Genomic DNA, 15,390 nt, shown 5'->3' on the forward strand with positions numbered 1-15,390 from the left:
TAGCGAGGTAAGTTGCTGGTGCGTTCACTGGCCTGGTTTCTATACTGAAATTACAATTGTTGTAGGAAGAAGAACTAGTCCCATTTCTAAGAGACAGCCAAAACTGTTGGTGGATTTTTCTGGGTAGGGAACCTGAAAGGATGCTGAGCTCTTTCTTTAATTACACATTGGGAATCACAGAATATCAGTGTAGCAGAAGTGCTCAAATGTCCACCAGACATCAATGGCCAACCACTCCATTCATGCAAATAATGTCACCTTCATGTAACAGACAAATTCCCTACCAGTTTCAGCCACAATTCAAAAGCCAGGGAGCACGAGAATAATCTGAAAACATACAAATTTGTAATAAATAACTATAATCCAGAGCTCTGTCCCACCTGAACAAGACTATGGTTGTCTTTACATCTTAGATTGGGGTGAGGGCCTTCAGGATTCTGGGCAGGTCTGAGCCCAAACAACTGTCTTTGTAGAAATAAAAAAACAAAACATAGTGCTGAAGAAACAGTCCACTTTTGCTTCACTGAAAATGTGAACAGGAACCAAGTGCTGACGAAGCATTTGGTTCCCATTTATGCTAGTTGCCATCCAGGTCAATTGACAGATGAAGTTGCATTGTATTCAGTTGATAGAGAATCCATATTCTATGTTCCATCTTATACAGTTCAACAAAAGCCTTTTTGTTGAAATGGTGATCCTGCGGTGAAGGATATTTGACAAAGGAAGGTAGATAAACAAGGCAGGTATGGTCTGCAAGGGGTGGGATCCATCTTTGAAGATGTACTAAATATTCCAGCTTGGTGGTGGATCTCTTGGTCCTTTGGGTTTTGAAAATCGGTTTGCAAAGCCTGAAACATAAAATCAGGAAAATGTTAGGCATTTTTTTTCTCTAGATGAGACTAGACTGTGTAAGAATAAAAATCCTATGAAACAGCAATTAACAATCATGATAATCAGGACAAATGTACAATTTAGCTAATGCCAGATCTGAAGAAATATAAAAATGTCCCTAATCTACTCACTCTGGAGTGGTCTTATTGAAATGTGTCTGATGATTAAAGTACTTTGAAATTCTATAGTAATGATTTTACAATGCTGTGCATGCACTGTTTCCTAATCTAAGCTGAACAATTAACAGTTTTTTAAAAAAGTGAGCAGAGCAAGAACAACTAAAAGGAATTTTAAGCTTAATACCAATGTGGGAGGTGGGAGACAGTACAGCGGCAAAGTGTACTTTTGCATGGATCTTCTCACAGCATTTGCCATGGCTGTTTCCACCCTTTGCTGCAACACCAGTTGTCCCCAGTTATCCTCCATCCCTGAGTCAGGAATCACAACATATCTGGGTAACCCAAGTATAAGGGGGGTGGAAGGTAGCCTGTAAACATTTTTTTCCTGTTTTCGTACCCTTCAAAAAGTTACCAGAACACAGATAGTTTACATATGGGAAGAGAGCAGAAATTTTCATGATATACCGGTACCTTGTCTGAGGGCCAAAACAAATGTGATGGCATCTGACCTGTGACCTCTGTCTGACCCGTGATCACTGTCACTGTCTACTTTGGCAATCATTTCAGCCAAGTTCTGAGCATTTCTTTTCTGGCATGCCATCCTTAATATTAACCACCTAAGTACAGCTTATACAATGGTTCTCAAACTTTGTGAAATGCAGCCCAATTTAAACTTTCTGTAGTGGATGCATGAACATACGAAGCTGCCTTACACTGAATCAGATCCTTGGTCCATCAAAGTCAGCACTGTCTACTCAGACCAGCATCAGCTCTCCAGGGTCTCAGGCAAGGGTCTTTCACATCACCTACCTGCTTAGTCCCTTTAACTGGAGATGCCAGGGATTGAACCTGGGACCTTCTGCATGCCAAGCAGATGCTCTACCACTGAGCTACAGTCCCTCCCCGAGTGTTCCGAATATATTTGCAAAATAACTTCACACTACTTGTCCCTCCCCAACATAAAATGCAGGCCAGCTCTCCCTTTCCGCCAGCTGCAGAAAACCCTGCCCCTTCCCCCTTCACCTCTGTGAGGGAGAGGGTGCCGGAACAGCCTTTGCACATTATGCAGAGGCAAACCAAAATTTGCCCTTGAATCTCCCTAAACCTCCTCTCCCATCTCACAATGTTCCTCACCTCCTCCCCGCCCGGCTTTGCCGCCCATCTGGTAGAAAGTTGAGGCTGACTTTTGGATCCCAAACACTAGTACGAGAACTACTGGCTTATTATACAGTCCAGAGGTATAAGAGTTGGCTCTGATGAAGCTGAGTCCTATTCCCTTAAGACGGGGAATAAGAGAATTTTAGTTGTGTGTGTTTCCTGAACCCAGCACTGGAGCTCCCAATTTCTGGGACAACCAAAAGAAGAGTTGAAGCTAAGCCTTGCAATGCAGCTATCACTGTTACATGATGACAGCATACTGCCACTGTAAGGACTGGATTAGAGCCAACATAAAACCTCTGTTAGGAGGACTGGTCTCTTCCATGTCTTCTCAAGCTTATCTAAGCACTTTGGATTTCACTAATACTCAATGGCAAAAGGGGAGCTGTGTGGAGGAACTTGGCAAATAGGTTCTTTAAGGAGCCTGTGACTGCAACTAGAGTTTTAAAACTGTTCATAGTGAATAGGCAAAGAACACTGAAAAAACAACACCAACAACCTTAATTTAAGACATACATACCAAAGCTCAAGATGGAATGATTGGACTGGTTAGGCTCTGGTGGTTTTACTAGTGAAGGCGGACCACAGATGCCTAGAAAAATAGTGGAATACCTTAGCTGAAGGTTGATTAAAAGCATGTAAACGCATAGGCTTTATGCAGTATGGTGCCTGCTGCAAGATGAGGCTCTGTACACACAGTTGCATACCATCCCTCACCATACACCCTAGATCCAACTTCATCCTTCTCACCTTTCCTTCACCAGACAGGCTGTATCAACTTTGACCCGTTTCCTCTCTCCCACTGTCTATGCTACTGCCACTTCTCTCTTTTCCAGGTCCAACTACCCTGTGTTGTCATCTTTTCCCCACCCTATATTTGCTGACAGTGCCAAGGATTCATTACTAGTGTACAAATATTAGAAGGGCAAACAGTTCGTAATATCCTACAAATTAATAGTTTGTAGACGTCAAACATTAAAAAGTGCCTTAGCACACATGTGGCTTATTGTAGATCAGTGCAAGAATGTTTGTCATCAGATACCCAGAACTGAGCTTTAGAAGAGTGTGTTTGTCCATGATGTTTTATGCTGGAACTTCTCTCTCCGGATACATCTAGTCTAAACTTACAGGGAAGGGGAAGAACTCACAACCTGAGGGCACCAATTCATACAGTGAGCCCACCTAAGCATTATGATTGTGTGATGGGAAGCTTACCATGGGGATACTGACTCCCCTGTGGGGACCATACTGTGTAGCCCAGCTTTTATACAAAAGGTTATCGAAGAAAGGTTTTGTGCAAAATGTCAAATTCCTATACATGCAAAATGGAATGGGAAGCCACAGCAGACTTCATACTATCAATCTGCATTCTCTATCCAGTTAAGACTCTGCAGAGAAATGTAGATCTTTAATTAATCCCTGTTTTTGAGACCCCTGAGATGCCCAACGAAAGACAGCATAGTAGCATTACGGGGTTTTTTATTCATCCGCTAAACTACTGAGTGCCCTCAACTCCCTACAGAAACATTAGAGGTTATGGTTCTTTGGCATCTCATAGTATGAAATACAACACCACATCTGTTTTTCTATATACTCTGCCAACAGTCTGGATACTCTAAAGACTTACTATTTTTCACATTTCGTAAGATTTTCAAGCTCTGTTAAAAAAAGAGAGAGAGACAGAAAAGGCTGGTGTTGAGAATGCATTTAATTATTGATTTAGAAAAGATCTGTAAAAATGAATTATGATAAGCAATCAAACAAGCAGTACACATAGGTTGCAATCCTAAACACACCACTACACTATGTGCTCTTGATTGGAACACCCTCCTTTTGTCAATACAAGCTAATGAAGCAGGGCAAAGGGTATATCCCCAAAATGACGAGATGTGATAGGAAAGGTAGGGCTTATTTTAGTAAGGGTGAGGACCTAGACCAAATCTATACGAAAATTCTTTTTTACATCCCAGAACAGCAAGATTGAAAGAGGAAGGATAGAACCTCAGCTAGGAAAGGACCACCCACAGTGCCCTGACAGCTTGTAGCTAGAGCAAAGAATACAACACATTTGTAACTGAGGGTCTTACAATCTGTAATGTCCTACCTGGGTCCCATGCTCAGAACTCAGTTCTCAGGTGTCCAGGGCCCAATTCCAATTGGGATCACAGGGTGTTGGAAGAAGGGGCTTAACCCTCCCCACACACCCCATGCACTGTTTTTCCAATTTAAAATGCCCCCTTGAAATTGCTATTTGACCTGCTGAGGAAACTTTTATGTACTTGGGTACACATACATTTTCTCAGTGCAGCAAATAGTGGCTCCCTGGGGCCATTTCAGGTCAGGAAAATGACATGGGGGAAAAGGCTTAAGCCCCCTTTCCCCATGTTCCACAGTCCCCTTCTGAACTGGGATCCTGCATGTCTGGAAATTGAGTTCTGAGCTTGGAACTCACAGCACACATCTGATCAACAGGTCCCAGATCAGACCCAAAGAAAATCTACCTTGAGGTCCTTTGCTCTTTCCCAAAAAGAGGTGATCACAGTGGATTACGTAGTTATACAACTAACCTGCAGACTCTGAGGGTTTGTATCTGCTTTTCTCTCTTGCTTAGAGCTCCCCCTAGTAATATCAATAAGAAACATTCGGGGCTTTGACTTTACCAGTTAGGATCTTTCTAGACTCTAGGGAACCTTTGCTGTCTCTGCGTGCTATAACTGGGCTTCCTCCAGTTTGATGCTATACCTTTCATCTCTACTGGCTCCACATCCCTCAGCCATCCAAAGATTTCCTGGTCCTTCAAGAAACTCCACCCCCTCTGCTGTCCCTCAGGCCTAGAATTACCTCCCAGACCGCCTTTTTAATTCCACCTTTCCCCACTTCCTTCATATCCCTTCACCAAACCCACATTTTCTGTGAAGTCTTCGACACAGTCCCTCCCTTCCTGCTAAATAAGGCTAAATATGCATGAATTAAATTAACACACACTCTTGATCTGTTTGTCACCACCTTCCCCTCCCTCCAATTCCTTTATAATCTCCTTTATGTCAAATTTTATAGTGTATCTGGGCAGGGATCTGGCTTCTTGTGCTCTGCAAAATACCCTCTCACATCGATGGACAAAATATCCACATTCTCCCTCTCTCGCGCCCCTCCCCTTTTTTTGTTTTGTTTTGTTTTGTATACCTTACTCCTCTTGAAACATTTTGCTTCCTTTGATGATTGGTCAGCTACTTTAATCCCAGAGTCTCCGGGGCTCACAACATTGTTCCAAGCAGATGGTAGACCTAGGAAAATAAAATACGCTCAGCAATTAAAAAAAATAAATTAGAAGTGCAGGGCAGCAAAGGATAGAAGGTTATCTAGCCTCATCTTCTGTAGCAAAGTGCTGCAGTCCCAGTGCTTCCTTTCTAAATGTTCAAGAGCCCAGCCCTGCTGGAAAGTCATGCCCTTCTCCTTATCCCTACATTTGGGGATTACACCCTGTAGTTAACTGGTTTGCATCTACCATTCTACAGATGGGATGTTTCCCATCCATGGAGTGTGACTTTCTTGCCTGCCCCCTTCTCTTGTACCTTAAAGGGCCCACTGAAATGCTGTTCTTGAGAGCCCTCTCTCCCCCAAGACCAGCATTTCATGGGCCATTTTGGACTGCAGAGGGAGGGGGAGAGGAGATGCAAAAAACAGCAACACCCAATGGACAGAAATCCTTCCATCTATGGAAACCCAGTGGATCCAAGCCAATCAGTAGTGACAAAAAGGCAATCTTTGCACAATCAGTGCTGTTTTTATTTATTAAATGGTTTATATACTCCATGACTTAGCCCTGAGGTTAAAAACAAGAGAGTAAGATGCACTAAGTAGCCCTGTGTCTGAACAGCATGTCGGAAAAGACTATATAATAGATAACTCCTTAGAAACTGCTGAGCTGGCTAAAGGCTATAAAGAGATTTAGACCATTTATGCATGGCTGTTTCCCTCGCAGTCACCCCACTGACTGCTTCGGGGCTTCCTTTTGATTATACATGCCTCTCCTGACCGTCAGAGCTTGCCTCACTCTCCCTGTGCATTTCCACATGTTTTACCCGTGTTCTCTGGATGCTGTTTTAGCCCAAATCCAGAAAACACTGTCAAAATGCACAGAAACATGCAAGGAGTGTGTGTGAGGCAACTTCTGACAGTCGGGAAAGGCATGCATAATCAAAAGGAAGCCCCAAAGCAGTCGGCAGGGGTGACTGCGGGGAAACAGCCCTGCATAGATGGCTTTAGTTCTCAAAGTGTGTGTGGGCGGGGGCGGGGGGGGAGGAGACATGAGAAGTGCTGCTGTAAAACAAGGATATTCATTTTTTAAAACATACAAGCATCATTTCGCCATAAGAAAGGACAACACTCCCCAAGACTGACAATCACTGAAAATGGCATGACAGAGCTAATGTTGCTTGTAGTGGGCACATTCCTTTCTTCTGCCCTCCTTCTCCCAATATAGACCCTCTGCAGTGCTACAGACACCTTCAAAGCCTGTCTGATCAAAATTATGAATGGGACAAAAGAAATGAGTGTGTGCACCATGAGCAAAGATAAGCCTATCACGCCACATTGACACTGCTGTCTCCATTCCAGTACATCCCAGAACAGCTGGTCTTGGAGCAAGTTCCTTCCTTCCCTTTTCCATCCCCAAATCAGATGATTAGTTACCTTTTGATTCAGTTCTCCAAGATAATTCAATGTACAGTTAACACTAAAGTGCCCTGAGGCTTCTGTGTTTTTCTGGCAGCAAGGCTTGATCCTATACATTGTGCTGTGTCACAGAACTAAATATGACAAGGCTGCATTACAGGCCAGGGAATGAGCCTGAGACACACCCCTCTTTTCATCTTCTGTTGCATTAATACTGCCACGCTCATTATCAGCAGAGCTTCCCGGTTTTTAACCTGCTTTGGCTGTCTAACCTTCCCCCCCCCCTCTCTCCATAAGATGAATCTTTAACTGGAATTATTATCCCAAGTCTTTGTGCCCAAATGACAGACAATATCCAACTTACTTTCCTCATCAGCAAGAATAAAGGATTCGGGGGTTCTTTCAGGCAGTGGGGGAGGGGAAGAAGAGCGATCCCGATGATACTCTAGGATGCCACATGTCATAAACGAGACAAAATATTACCATTAGTGCGCTTCAAAAAAACCTTTAGTCTCTGTACTTGTTCTGTTAGACTGTCAGTGTTGTCTGCAACCTGAGGGTACAACAGCTCTTTACTCTTTTGCAACAAGAGCAGGAAATAACAAAACAACTTGATTTTCTTCAGCAAATTCTCACAGAACTTGGTTGGCAAACCGTTTAGAAGCCTGTTAACCAAAATATTTCCACTGACAATAAACACATATAAATCTTATGATGTACGGCATGTTATGAGAGGGAAGGTATAGTCCGATTTTGTCAAATCTCGGAAGCTAAGCAGGTTTGATACTTTGATGGCAGACCACCAAGGAAGGCAATGGCAAACCACTTCTACTACTTGCCTTGAAAGCACCTTGCTGGGGTCACCATAAGTCGGTTGCCATTTTATGGCGCTTATATGTATATGTATGGCATCTTATAATTACAGAATATCATTGTAAAGCAAGCAGCTATGGTAATTGGACAGAACAGTTGACAGAAACATCAGGAGAATCTGTACCTGATCTGGGTCTCTGTAGCTTCATACTCTGAAAATGAATAAAAGTAGAATACTTTATATTCTCTTAGCCCAAAAATACCATATTTAATGTTTAGAAAGTAGTTGATGAACAGCAAGTAAGCCCCTCAAACATTTATGTGCCATAGAAGGCAGATGCACATTTCATTTATTATATTTGTATGTACAGAGTGATTATTGCTTAAGTCTTCCAAAACTGATTCACAGGAAAGGGTCTCATGTCTCAAGGGATAGAGTGCTTTAAGGGGTGGGGGAAGAGATTTGATTCTTAACAGTGATTCCATCGCCCATCAAGCAAATTTTTCTTCATTGTGTCCATTAATTGTGTCCATTAAGAAGTTAAATTATTTTAAATTCTGCTTTTAGCAAGTAGTAGAGAACCAGGTCATATTTCCACTAACATGTCCTTCATTCCTAAATTATTTCTCATTTCTCACTCCCATAAGCTGTTGCATTGTAAAAATATAAGAAAGGCCCTGCTGGATCAGACCAAGGCCCATCAAGTCCAGCAGTCTGTTCACACAGTGGCCAACCAGGTGCTTCTAGGAAGCCACAAACAAGACATTGTAGAGCTTAGTGTAGAAATAAGAACCCAAGCTGTAATGTTTATTTGATGTGTAATTGGTGGTGGTAGAGATTATACAATTGTACAGTTGTACAAGTAATTTCTGTTCTGTTAATGCTGAAGGCCAAGGTTCCTAGTGTATATAGATGTATTTAATTCTTCATCTCCTGGACTCATTCTAGTTAACCATTTTGGCTCTGACTGAAAAAGGTGATAGGCTTCAACCGTTGTTTCATTCTTTACCGGTATCTCTAGACTTCCCTCTGCCAGGTGATGAAGTCGAAACTAGTGGAGCCTTTTATTTGAAATTATTATCCTATCTTCAGCTACTGGAATCTCAATATAGTATCTACAGCAATTCAGTAATACAAAATGGTAGCCTTTGTATTTTTCAGAAATCTGGAGACCCGTATAATAATGGTGCTGGGGCAGATGTATAAAGTCTCTAATGAACTACCTTGCTTGGCCTCAATCTTACAGAGTCATCAGATAATTTCAGCTGAGGCATTCCATTCCATTCTCCAGATATTACCATTTTCTCATTCTTGGATAGTGGTTGGTGGGTTGAAGCAGCCAATGAAAAGTCATCTGTAAAGTAGAAAACAAATAGATCTTTTATAACCTTCTGGATAGCAGAATTATGCAAGCTATGGATGACAGCCACTTCTTAAACAAGGAGTTCTGCCATCAACGTAATGATATCCACTTGGCAACTTACCTGTTTCTCCAGGTACAATAAAAGACTCAGGGGTTCTCTCAGGCAGTGGGGGAGGAATGTCTTCGTCCAATACGGGAGAACCTGACAATCCAAAAGACTGAAAGTTGTTTCTGAAAATACCTAACTTACCAAAGAACCAAAGGCCTGTCTCTTCTGGTCTTCCTAAACCCTGGATGCATTTTCACACAAATGTTCACACTGCAGCATAAGTGGATTATGAATATATGATACTACCTTATACTCTCTCTTTCTCAACTGGTAGCAGGGAACATGGAGCCATCTTTAGGCAAAGTGTGTGACCTACCACTGAGGCTTCTCTCCTGCTTCAAATGTACAGTTGTTATCCCACTGGTATATTACAAAGAAAGGAAGCTATAAAAATGGCAAACCAAAATATTTGCCATCAAATCCATACTGCTACTGGTACAATTAGTATACACCCTACTTTCATTCAGGTGAACTGATGAAGATCTGGCACTCTGGCAAACTTCTGGCACTGCAATGTTATTAAAATGTCAGAAGTATATCAGGGGAGATCATGGTTCACATTTATTGATATCTGAATGCATATCATATAAATAACTCCAGAGTGCAATATGTGTTCCAAATCCTATACTGTGGAAGCATGAAAGGATCCAAACGCTTGTTTTACATGCTGTTTAAACATCTGTGACCACCAGATGGCAATCTTTGTATCTGAAGTCGAGGAACTTCAGTCGAGGAATCCAGAGTAACTTGGATAGTACACCTCATTTTCATTGCTCATTACCGCTTCCAGTTAACCTGGAATTGAAAGATATGAGTCCTGTAGCACTTTAAAGCACCTGAAAGACCAACAAGATTTCCAGGGTATAAGCTTTCAAAAATCAAAGCTCCAGACTCTCTAAAGTTTGTTGGTCTTTAAGGTGCTGCTGGACTTGAATATTGCTTTTCTACTGCAGTCCAACATGACTATCCACCTGAAACTAACCTGGAATGATTTATCTCACTTAAATCAGGGTATTTTGCAAATCATGGAAATAATGCAGTGGAATGCATGCTCCAAAATATGCCTTCCACTGAAGAATGATTCCAGTGTTCTGCAATCTTACAGCATTTTCACACATAAGGTTTAAAGGAGTTCTAGTTATAAAGCAAGCATAAAACTTGTATTGACCAGGATACTCATTCTCATTACAAAGGTCTCTTTTCCACCAACAGTAAAATGTTCATATAAAAACCCTAGAGAAAGCATCAAAGGCAACTTATGTTTCAGATATGAAAACAGCTAAGATTTCCATTCAGCTTCCGCATCCACACCCTAGCAAAGCTCACTCCTGCTTCTCAGTGGAGTTTTGCAGAGACCTTAGCATGAGCAAGTTGCTAGCAATGACACAAATATGTAAGAAAAGGATTTTGAATGCTTTGTTATATTAATATCCATTGAGCTATTATCCAAGCCATTAGTGATGCAGAAAACATTCTGACCCTTAGTCCTATCTTGGTAGCCCCCCTGGCATTTTCTACATCAGTTCCAAGAACTGGAGATAAAATACATTGGAGGAAAAATCCCTTGGGCACTTGAAAATGTGTCATTCATTCAGTCTTGTGGAAACAAAAAACAGTTATACAAACCGCTCGCGAGAGCTGGTAACACACAGCCTCTAAAACTTACTCTGGCAGGCTGATTCCACTGCATCCAGCAGATGGTTATTCTGGGCCTGAGGACTGCACTGCAGAGATCTAGGCCTTGCGCTGTCAGAGGGCTGTGCTGTGGAGTCCCCAGCAGATGAAACATGAGAAATGATTTCATGCAAATTCACAGTAGAATCAGCAAGCGTTGGGGAGCATGGGTCATCCGAAGAGAGTGAAGAAAAATATGGATCCTCAGTCGACCAAGTACTGGTCTGGTGGCGCAAGTCCCGACGTACATAATACTGGGGATGGTTTGATGGTTTATTGGGAAAGGTTGTGTCAGCTTGGAGCTTGAGGCCAAAAGGGGAGCCTGCATCCTTTCTGGTCAGTGCTTGGGATATTTTCTCAAAAGGGGTAGATTTGGTCCGTGACAGAGGTGCCTTTGGATCTAATCTTACCCCGTTTTCACAGGCTGGCCTCAAAGTGAGAGGCAACTCTCCCCAAAATACACTGTTGAAGTCCAAACTGTGATGTTTATGGAGTGGCTGCCTTGCCAATGAAGAATTACATTCTGTTGTCATAGTCACGTTTCGGCTGCTGCTGAAGTTCAAGGCTTCGATTGAAAGGGCTTGTCTGACTGGTGGAGAGGCACCACCCCTGAGTCTTCTGTGCATGTTTAAGCCCCAGACATCATGACCGTGCCACTGAGTTTTCTCCTGTTCCTCTTGCATTGAACTAGAACAAAGGACACCATTGCAAAGCTATAAATAGGAAGAAAGCCATTTCTCCAGGCAAAGCTCTACAGCCACAAGTAAACAGGATACAACTCTCATTTGAGCAGCAGGCCACGGTTGTCTCTGTATTAGGTTATGTTAAGCCCCTTTTCAGCACTTGGATGTTGCTTTGGGCAACATGTTTTTTTTCCCTATATTTTGTAAAAGCAATAATACATAAAAGCAAGACCTTTGCTTTTATACAAACCAATGGGGATGTTTATCCACTGCTGAAAATGTTTCCATGTGACATGCAATCAGGACAATCCATGTTATCGGAAGCTGCTGGAGTTTTTGCCACACAAAAGCATTTCCAGTAATTTCCCATTACTAACATTGCTACCATATTGACCCCAACATACAGTATAAAAAAGTACTTGACTTTTCTTGACAGTATTCTGGCCATGTGGAAGAATGAAGACTTCCAAATTATATGGAATTCTTTATCAGGCAGAATTCTTTATCAGGGCCCCTGAAGATGACTTAGTCAGATAAGTTAGGTAGTCCTTAAGGTATGTTGGTCCCAAGCCATGTAAGGCTTTAAAGGTCAACACCAGCACTTTAAATTGGGCCTGGAAACAAACTGGGAGCCAGTGTCAGTCAGTGAATTTATTAGTGTAGACGGGCCAAGACTGGATTTCCTACCACCCACTCTGGTCAACTTTGCTCTCTTTCTATAGCTAATTAGGAATTCTGGGACACTTGAGCCAGAGTTAAGCACTTCTAAGCCTCAGTGGTTTCATGGGGAGAGATCAATATATATGTTCAATACATCTGTTGAAAAACCACAAATGCTTAATGTTCCCTGGACTGTGCTCTGTGTTTAAGGAGTTTCAGGAGTGAACTTTTTTTTTACCTGCTCAGTGGTTTCTGTAAAGAAGTTTCTGTATGTGAAACTTGGAATGTCTTGGCTGTCGGATGGCTTCCTCTGGTCTGTGAAAAGATAAGAAAACAGCCTGATGTTAACTTTCACAGTGGGAAAGATACCTGAATTCCAAGGCTGAATCTTGCTATCTGCCAGAGTCACTAGACTCTCAAGTACCTCATTGATCTGAATCTATTTTTGAGCTGCTCCTCAATGCTTTTGTAGGTTTTTTTTTTTTAATTCTTGTAGAGATGGCTGTGATAACTGCAGCCTAAGGCAGGTCTCTTGTATAGCTGTGTTGGCTATGACATGTCCGATCCTCACTGTGCTGCTCATTTCAGCTCTGGATTTCACTCAGTACCAGTTCTTACATTTTCCTCACCATGCAAAAGCTGTTGGAAAGCTGCTTCTATGAAGCATGTTAGTGGACAATCAGAGGGTTGCCAACTGTCTAGGGAAAAAATCTAGCCTGGTCTCCTCCTGTGCCTTTAGCTAAAATCAGCAGGGGAAACTTTTCACAAAACAGAAACGAGCATTTTCGCCAGCTACTTACTGTCTGGCCGGTGTGAAACAGCAGAAAGGTCATCTAGTTTAAAAACTGGCAGCACTGATTCCCAACAGCTTCTATGCAGCAGTTGTCATATAAGAATCATCCCTTGATTAGGACTGGTTCAGAGACTCAGAACAGGGATTGCACTCTTCCCTTGCCAAGTGCCTGCCCTCCTCGAAGTGATCTGCCACCTCCAACCACAGTGGTGATTACAAAAAATTAAACTATATTATGCATATTAGAGGAAAAACAAGAAAACAGTGAGCTAGGATTCTTTACCAGCCCGCCTAGGCTTAACAGCATTAATGTCAGTGCCACCTGTAGTTAAGGTTGGACCATATTTACAAGAGTTTGGGCCCACCACAGATGGACATGGAATAAGAGGAGCCAGCACCATTAACTGGGATCATCAAGAGCCAGCATTATTAATTTTATCAGCAAGACAAGGAACGACAGAAGCCATGGGCAAAGCTTAAGTACAGTGTGGACAAATGATGAGATGCACAAGAGTCAGGCCTCCGATTTCTATGCATCCCTGTATGCTGGGTAAGTCCACCCTGCCTCTGAGCAGTCAAGTTGCATACTGCCCAGGGTCTTCCTCACCAAGCAGTTACTGATACTCAAAGAAGGTGTGCCATGTCTACTCTCCCTAGCCATGAGTCAATAGGGTTGCCAGGTCCATCTTCACCACTGGTGGGAGATTTTTGGGGCGGAGCCTGAGGAGGGTGGGGTTTGGAGAGGGGAGGGACTTCAATGCCATAGAGTTCAATTGCCAAAGCGGCCATTTTTCCAGGTGATCTGATCTCCATCGGCTGGAGATCAGTTGAATTAGCAGGATATCTCCTGCTACTACCTGGCAGCTGGCAACCCTATGAGTCAAGGATAATGGAACCCCCAAGAGGTTCCTGACCCAGTTCCATGACGGGCACTCTAATTTTTGAGGTTCTGGTCTGAGGAATTTCCCCTTCATCCTTCAAATGATGCCTCAGAGTGCTCACCTAGGGCTGCCAGTCCACCATCGAACCGATGGTTTTATGGTTTTACCATAAAGTTTCTGGCAATTCCTAGAGAGGTGCAATGTCACTTATAAGTTTTTCCCCATGTCCCTTCCCCACTCTCCTGCTGGTTGCCTGGCTGGGCCTGGCAATCCTTGCTCACAACCACATGAAATTGATACTTAAGGCAACAAACCCTTTAGGGTCTGGGAAAGTCCACTCCCATGATCATTAGAGTTAAGAAGCTGAACCCCCCCCCCCCCAGCTTGTGGACAATTGAGCCTGGGAGGCAAACGATTCCTACTTGGCTCACCAAGAAGCAACCAGCCTGTGCCAAGAACAACTGCTTCTCTCCCCCAAGGGGCACTTAACTAATGACATGTGGCTTCAGGGCTGTGGGGAATGCTGTTCACCAGGAATAGATTGAAGGGAGGCTTTGTCCAGAACTGGTCAAAGAGGTGGGGGTTGCATGATGGTGCCTTACATGGCCTCCTCCTATGTCACTCCCCCCCCCACACACACACACTGTGCATGTGCTCTCCTGGACACGTCCACACCCACAGGCTCCTTTCATTTCTCATGGGCTTTGAGTCGAGACCATCACGTTTAGCTTGACAAGAGTTAGGTTTACTTTTTGTTTTTTAACCAAGCATCAGCTTCCCCGGCTCTTTCTGATTAGACGTCTATTCAAAGGCCAGGAGGTCTTCAAGCAAAGGGAATAATAGCCAAGGTCTGCAAAACCACATCCTGGTAATGAAATGCTTTCTCTGTCAACTTGGCCTTATGCCTCTGCCTAACCACACAACTGCCTACAGCATGTCAGAAAGAAACTGCCCCTCCCAGCTGAACCTGGAGGTCTTTGCAAACACCACGACAAGCAAAAAAGGGGAGGGGGTGGCTGGACTGCGGTTGACAGAGTGCTATCTGCAAGCTAGAGAATTAGAATAAAGGCATCAGAAGTCACCCTACATTTCCCCTTAACACTTAATAACAGTGCATATATGTTAGTCTTTAAGGTGCTACAAGGCTCCTATTTATTTTTGCTACAGCAGAATAACAAGGCTACACCTCTGAAATTTGCTAATAAGTAGTTAAAAGCAGTGTGGATAGGAGGGGCGAGATGATGTATTATGGAAATCCATGAGTTGCAATAATTCTTTATGATGTGTAGTTTAATATCTGGCAAATTTATGGACTACATACAGAATGATTTCCTCTCTAAGCCCTGCGTTTGACTCCTTCTGATTATGAGAGTTTGGGCTTTTCCATGCTGGGTTTGGCTGCAGCTCAGCTTCTTAACTGCATTGGGTTTTTCCCCTCCTTTATATATAATACCACAAAGCTGGTCTCAAAAAAACACAGGAAAAATTTGAAGAAAAACCAGGAGAGTAACAACCAGGAAATGATATTGTATGTAAGGGAGGGGGAAAACCAGTGCAGTTCAGAAGCTGAG

At 42.9% G+C, this 15,390-nt stretch overlaps 1 protein-coding gene across 1 annotated transcript in view; it reads right to left on the minus strand.

Moving 5' to 3' along the window:
• Positions 1 to 783: 783 nt before the first annotated feature.
• PTPN22 (protein tyrosine phosphatase non-receptor type 22) overlaps positions 784 to 15,390 on the minus strand; it is a 40,861-nt gene continuing 26,254 nt past the window's right edge. The window contains exons 12-21 of the mRNA XM_056867533.1: positions 12,384 to 12,460; positions 10,795 to 11,489; positions 9,141 to 9,221; positions 8,880 to 9,010; positions 7,840 to 7,867; positions 7,207 to 7,287; positions 5,352 to 5,452; positions 3,796 to 3,826; positions 2,689 to 2,760; positions 784 to 848 (exon numbers count right to left, since the gene is read on the minus strand). Coding sequence (XP_056723511.1) covers positions 784 to 848; positions 2,689 to 2,760; positions 3,796 to 3,826; positions 5,352 to 5,452; positions 7,207 to 7,287; positions 7,840 to 7,867; positions 8,880 to 9,010; positions 9,141 to 9,221; positions 10,795 to 11,489; positions 12,384 to 12,460 — 1,362 coding nt within the window. The remainder of the gene's footprint in view (positions 849 to 2,688; positions 2,761 to 3,795; positions 3,827 to 5,351; positions 5,453 to 7,206; positions 7,288 to 7,839; positions 7,868 to 8,879; positions 9,011 to 9,140; positions 9,222 to 10,794; positions 11,490 to 12,383; positions 12,461 to 15,390) is intronic.

This window comes from Euleptes europaea, chromosome 2 (genome assembly GCF_029931775.1).
Source record: "Euleptes europaea isolate rEulEur1 chromosome 2, rEulEur1.hap1, whole genome shotgun sequence".
NCBI classification, from domain to species: Eukaryota; Metazoa; Chordata; class Lepidosauria; order Squamata; family Sphaerodactylidae; genus Euleptes; species Euleptes europaea.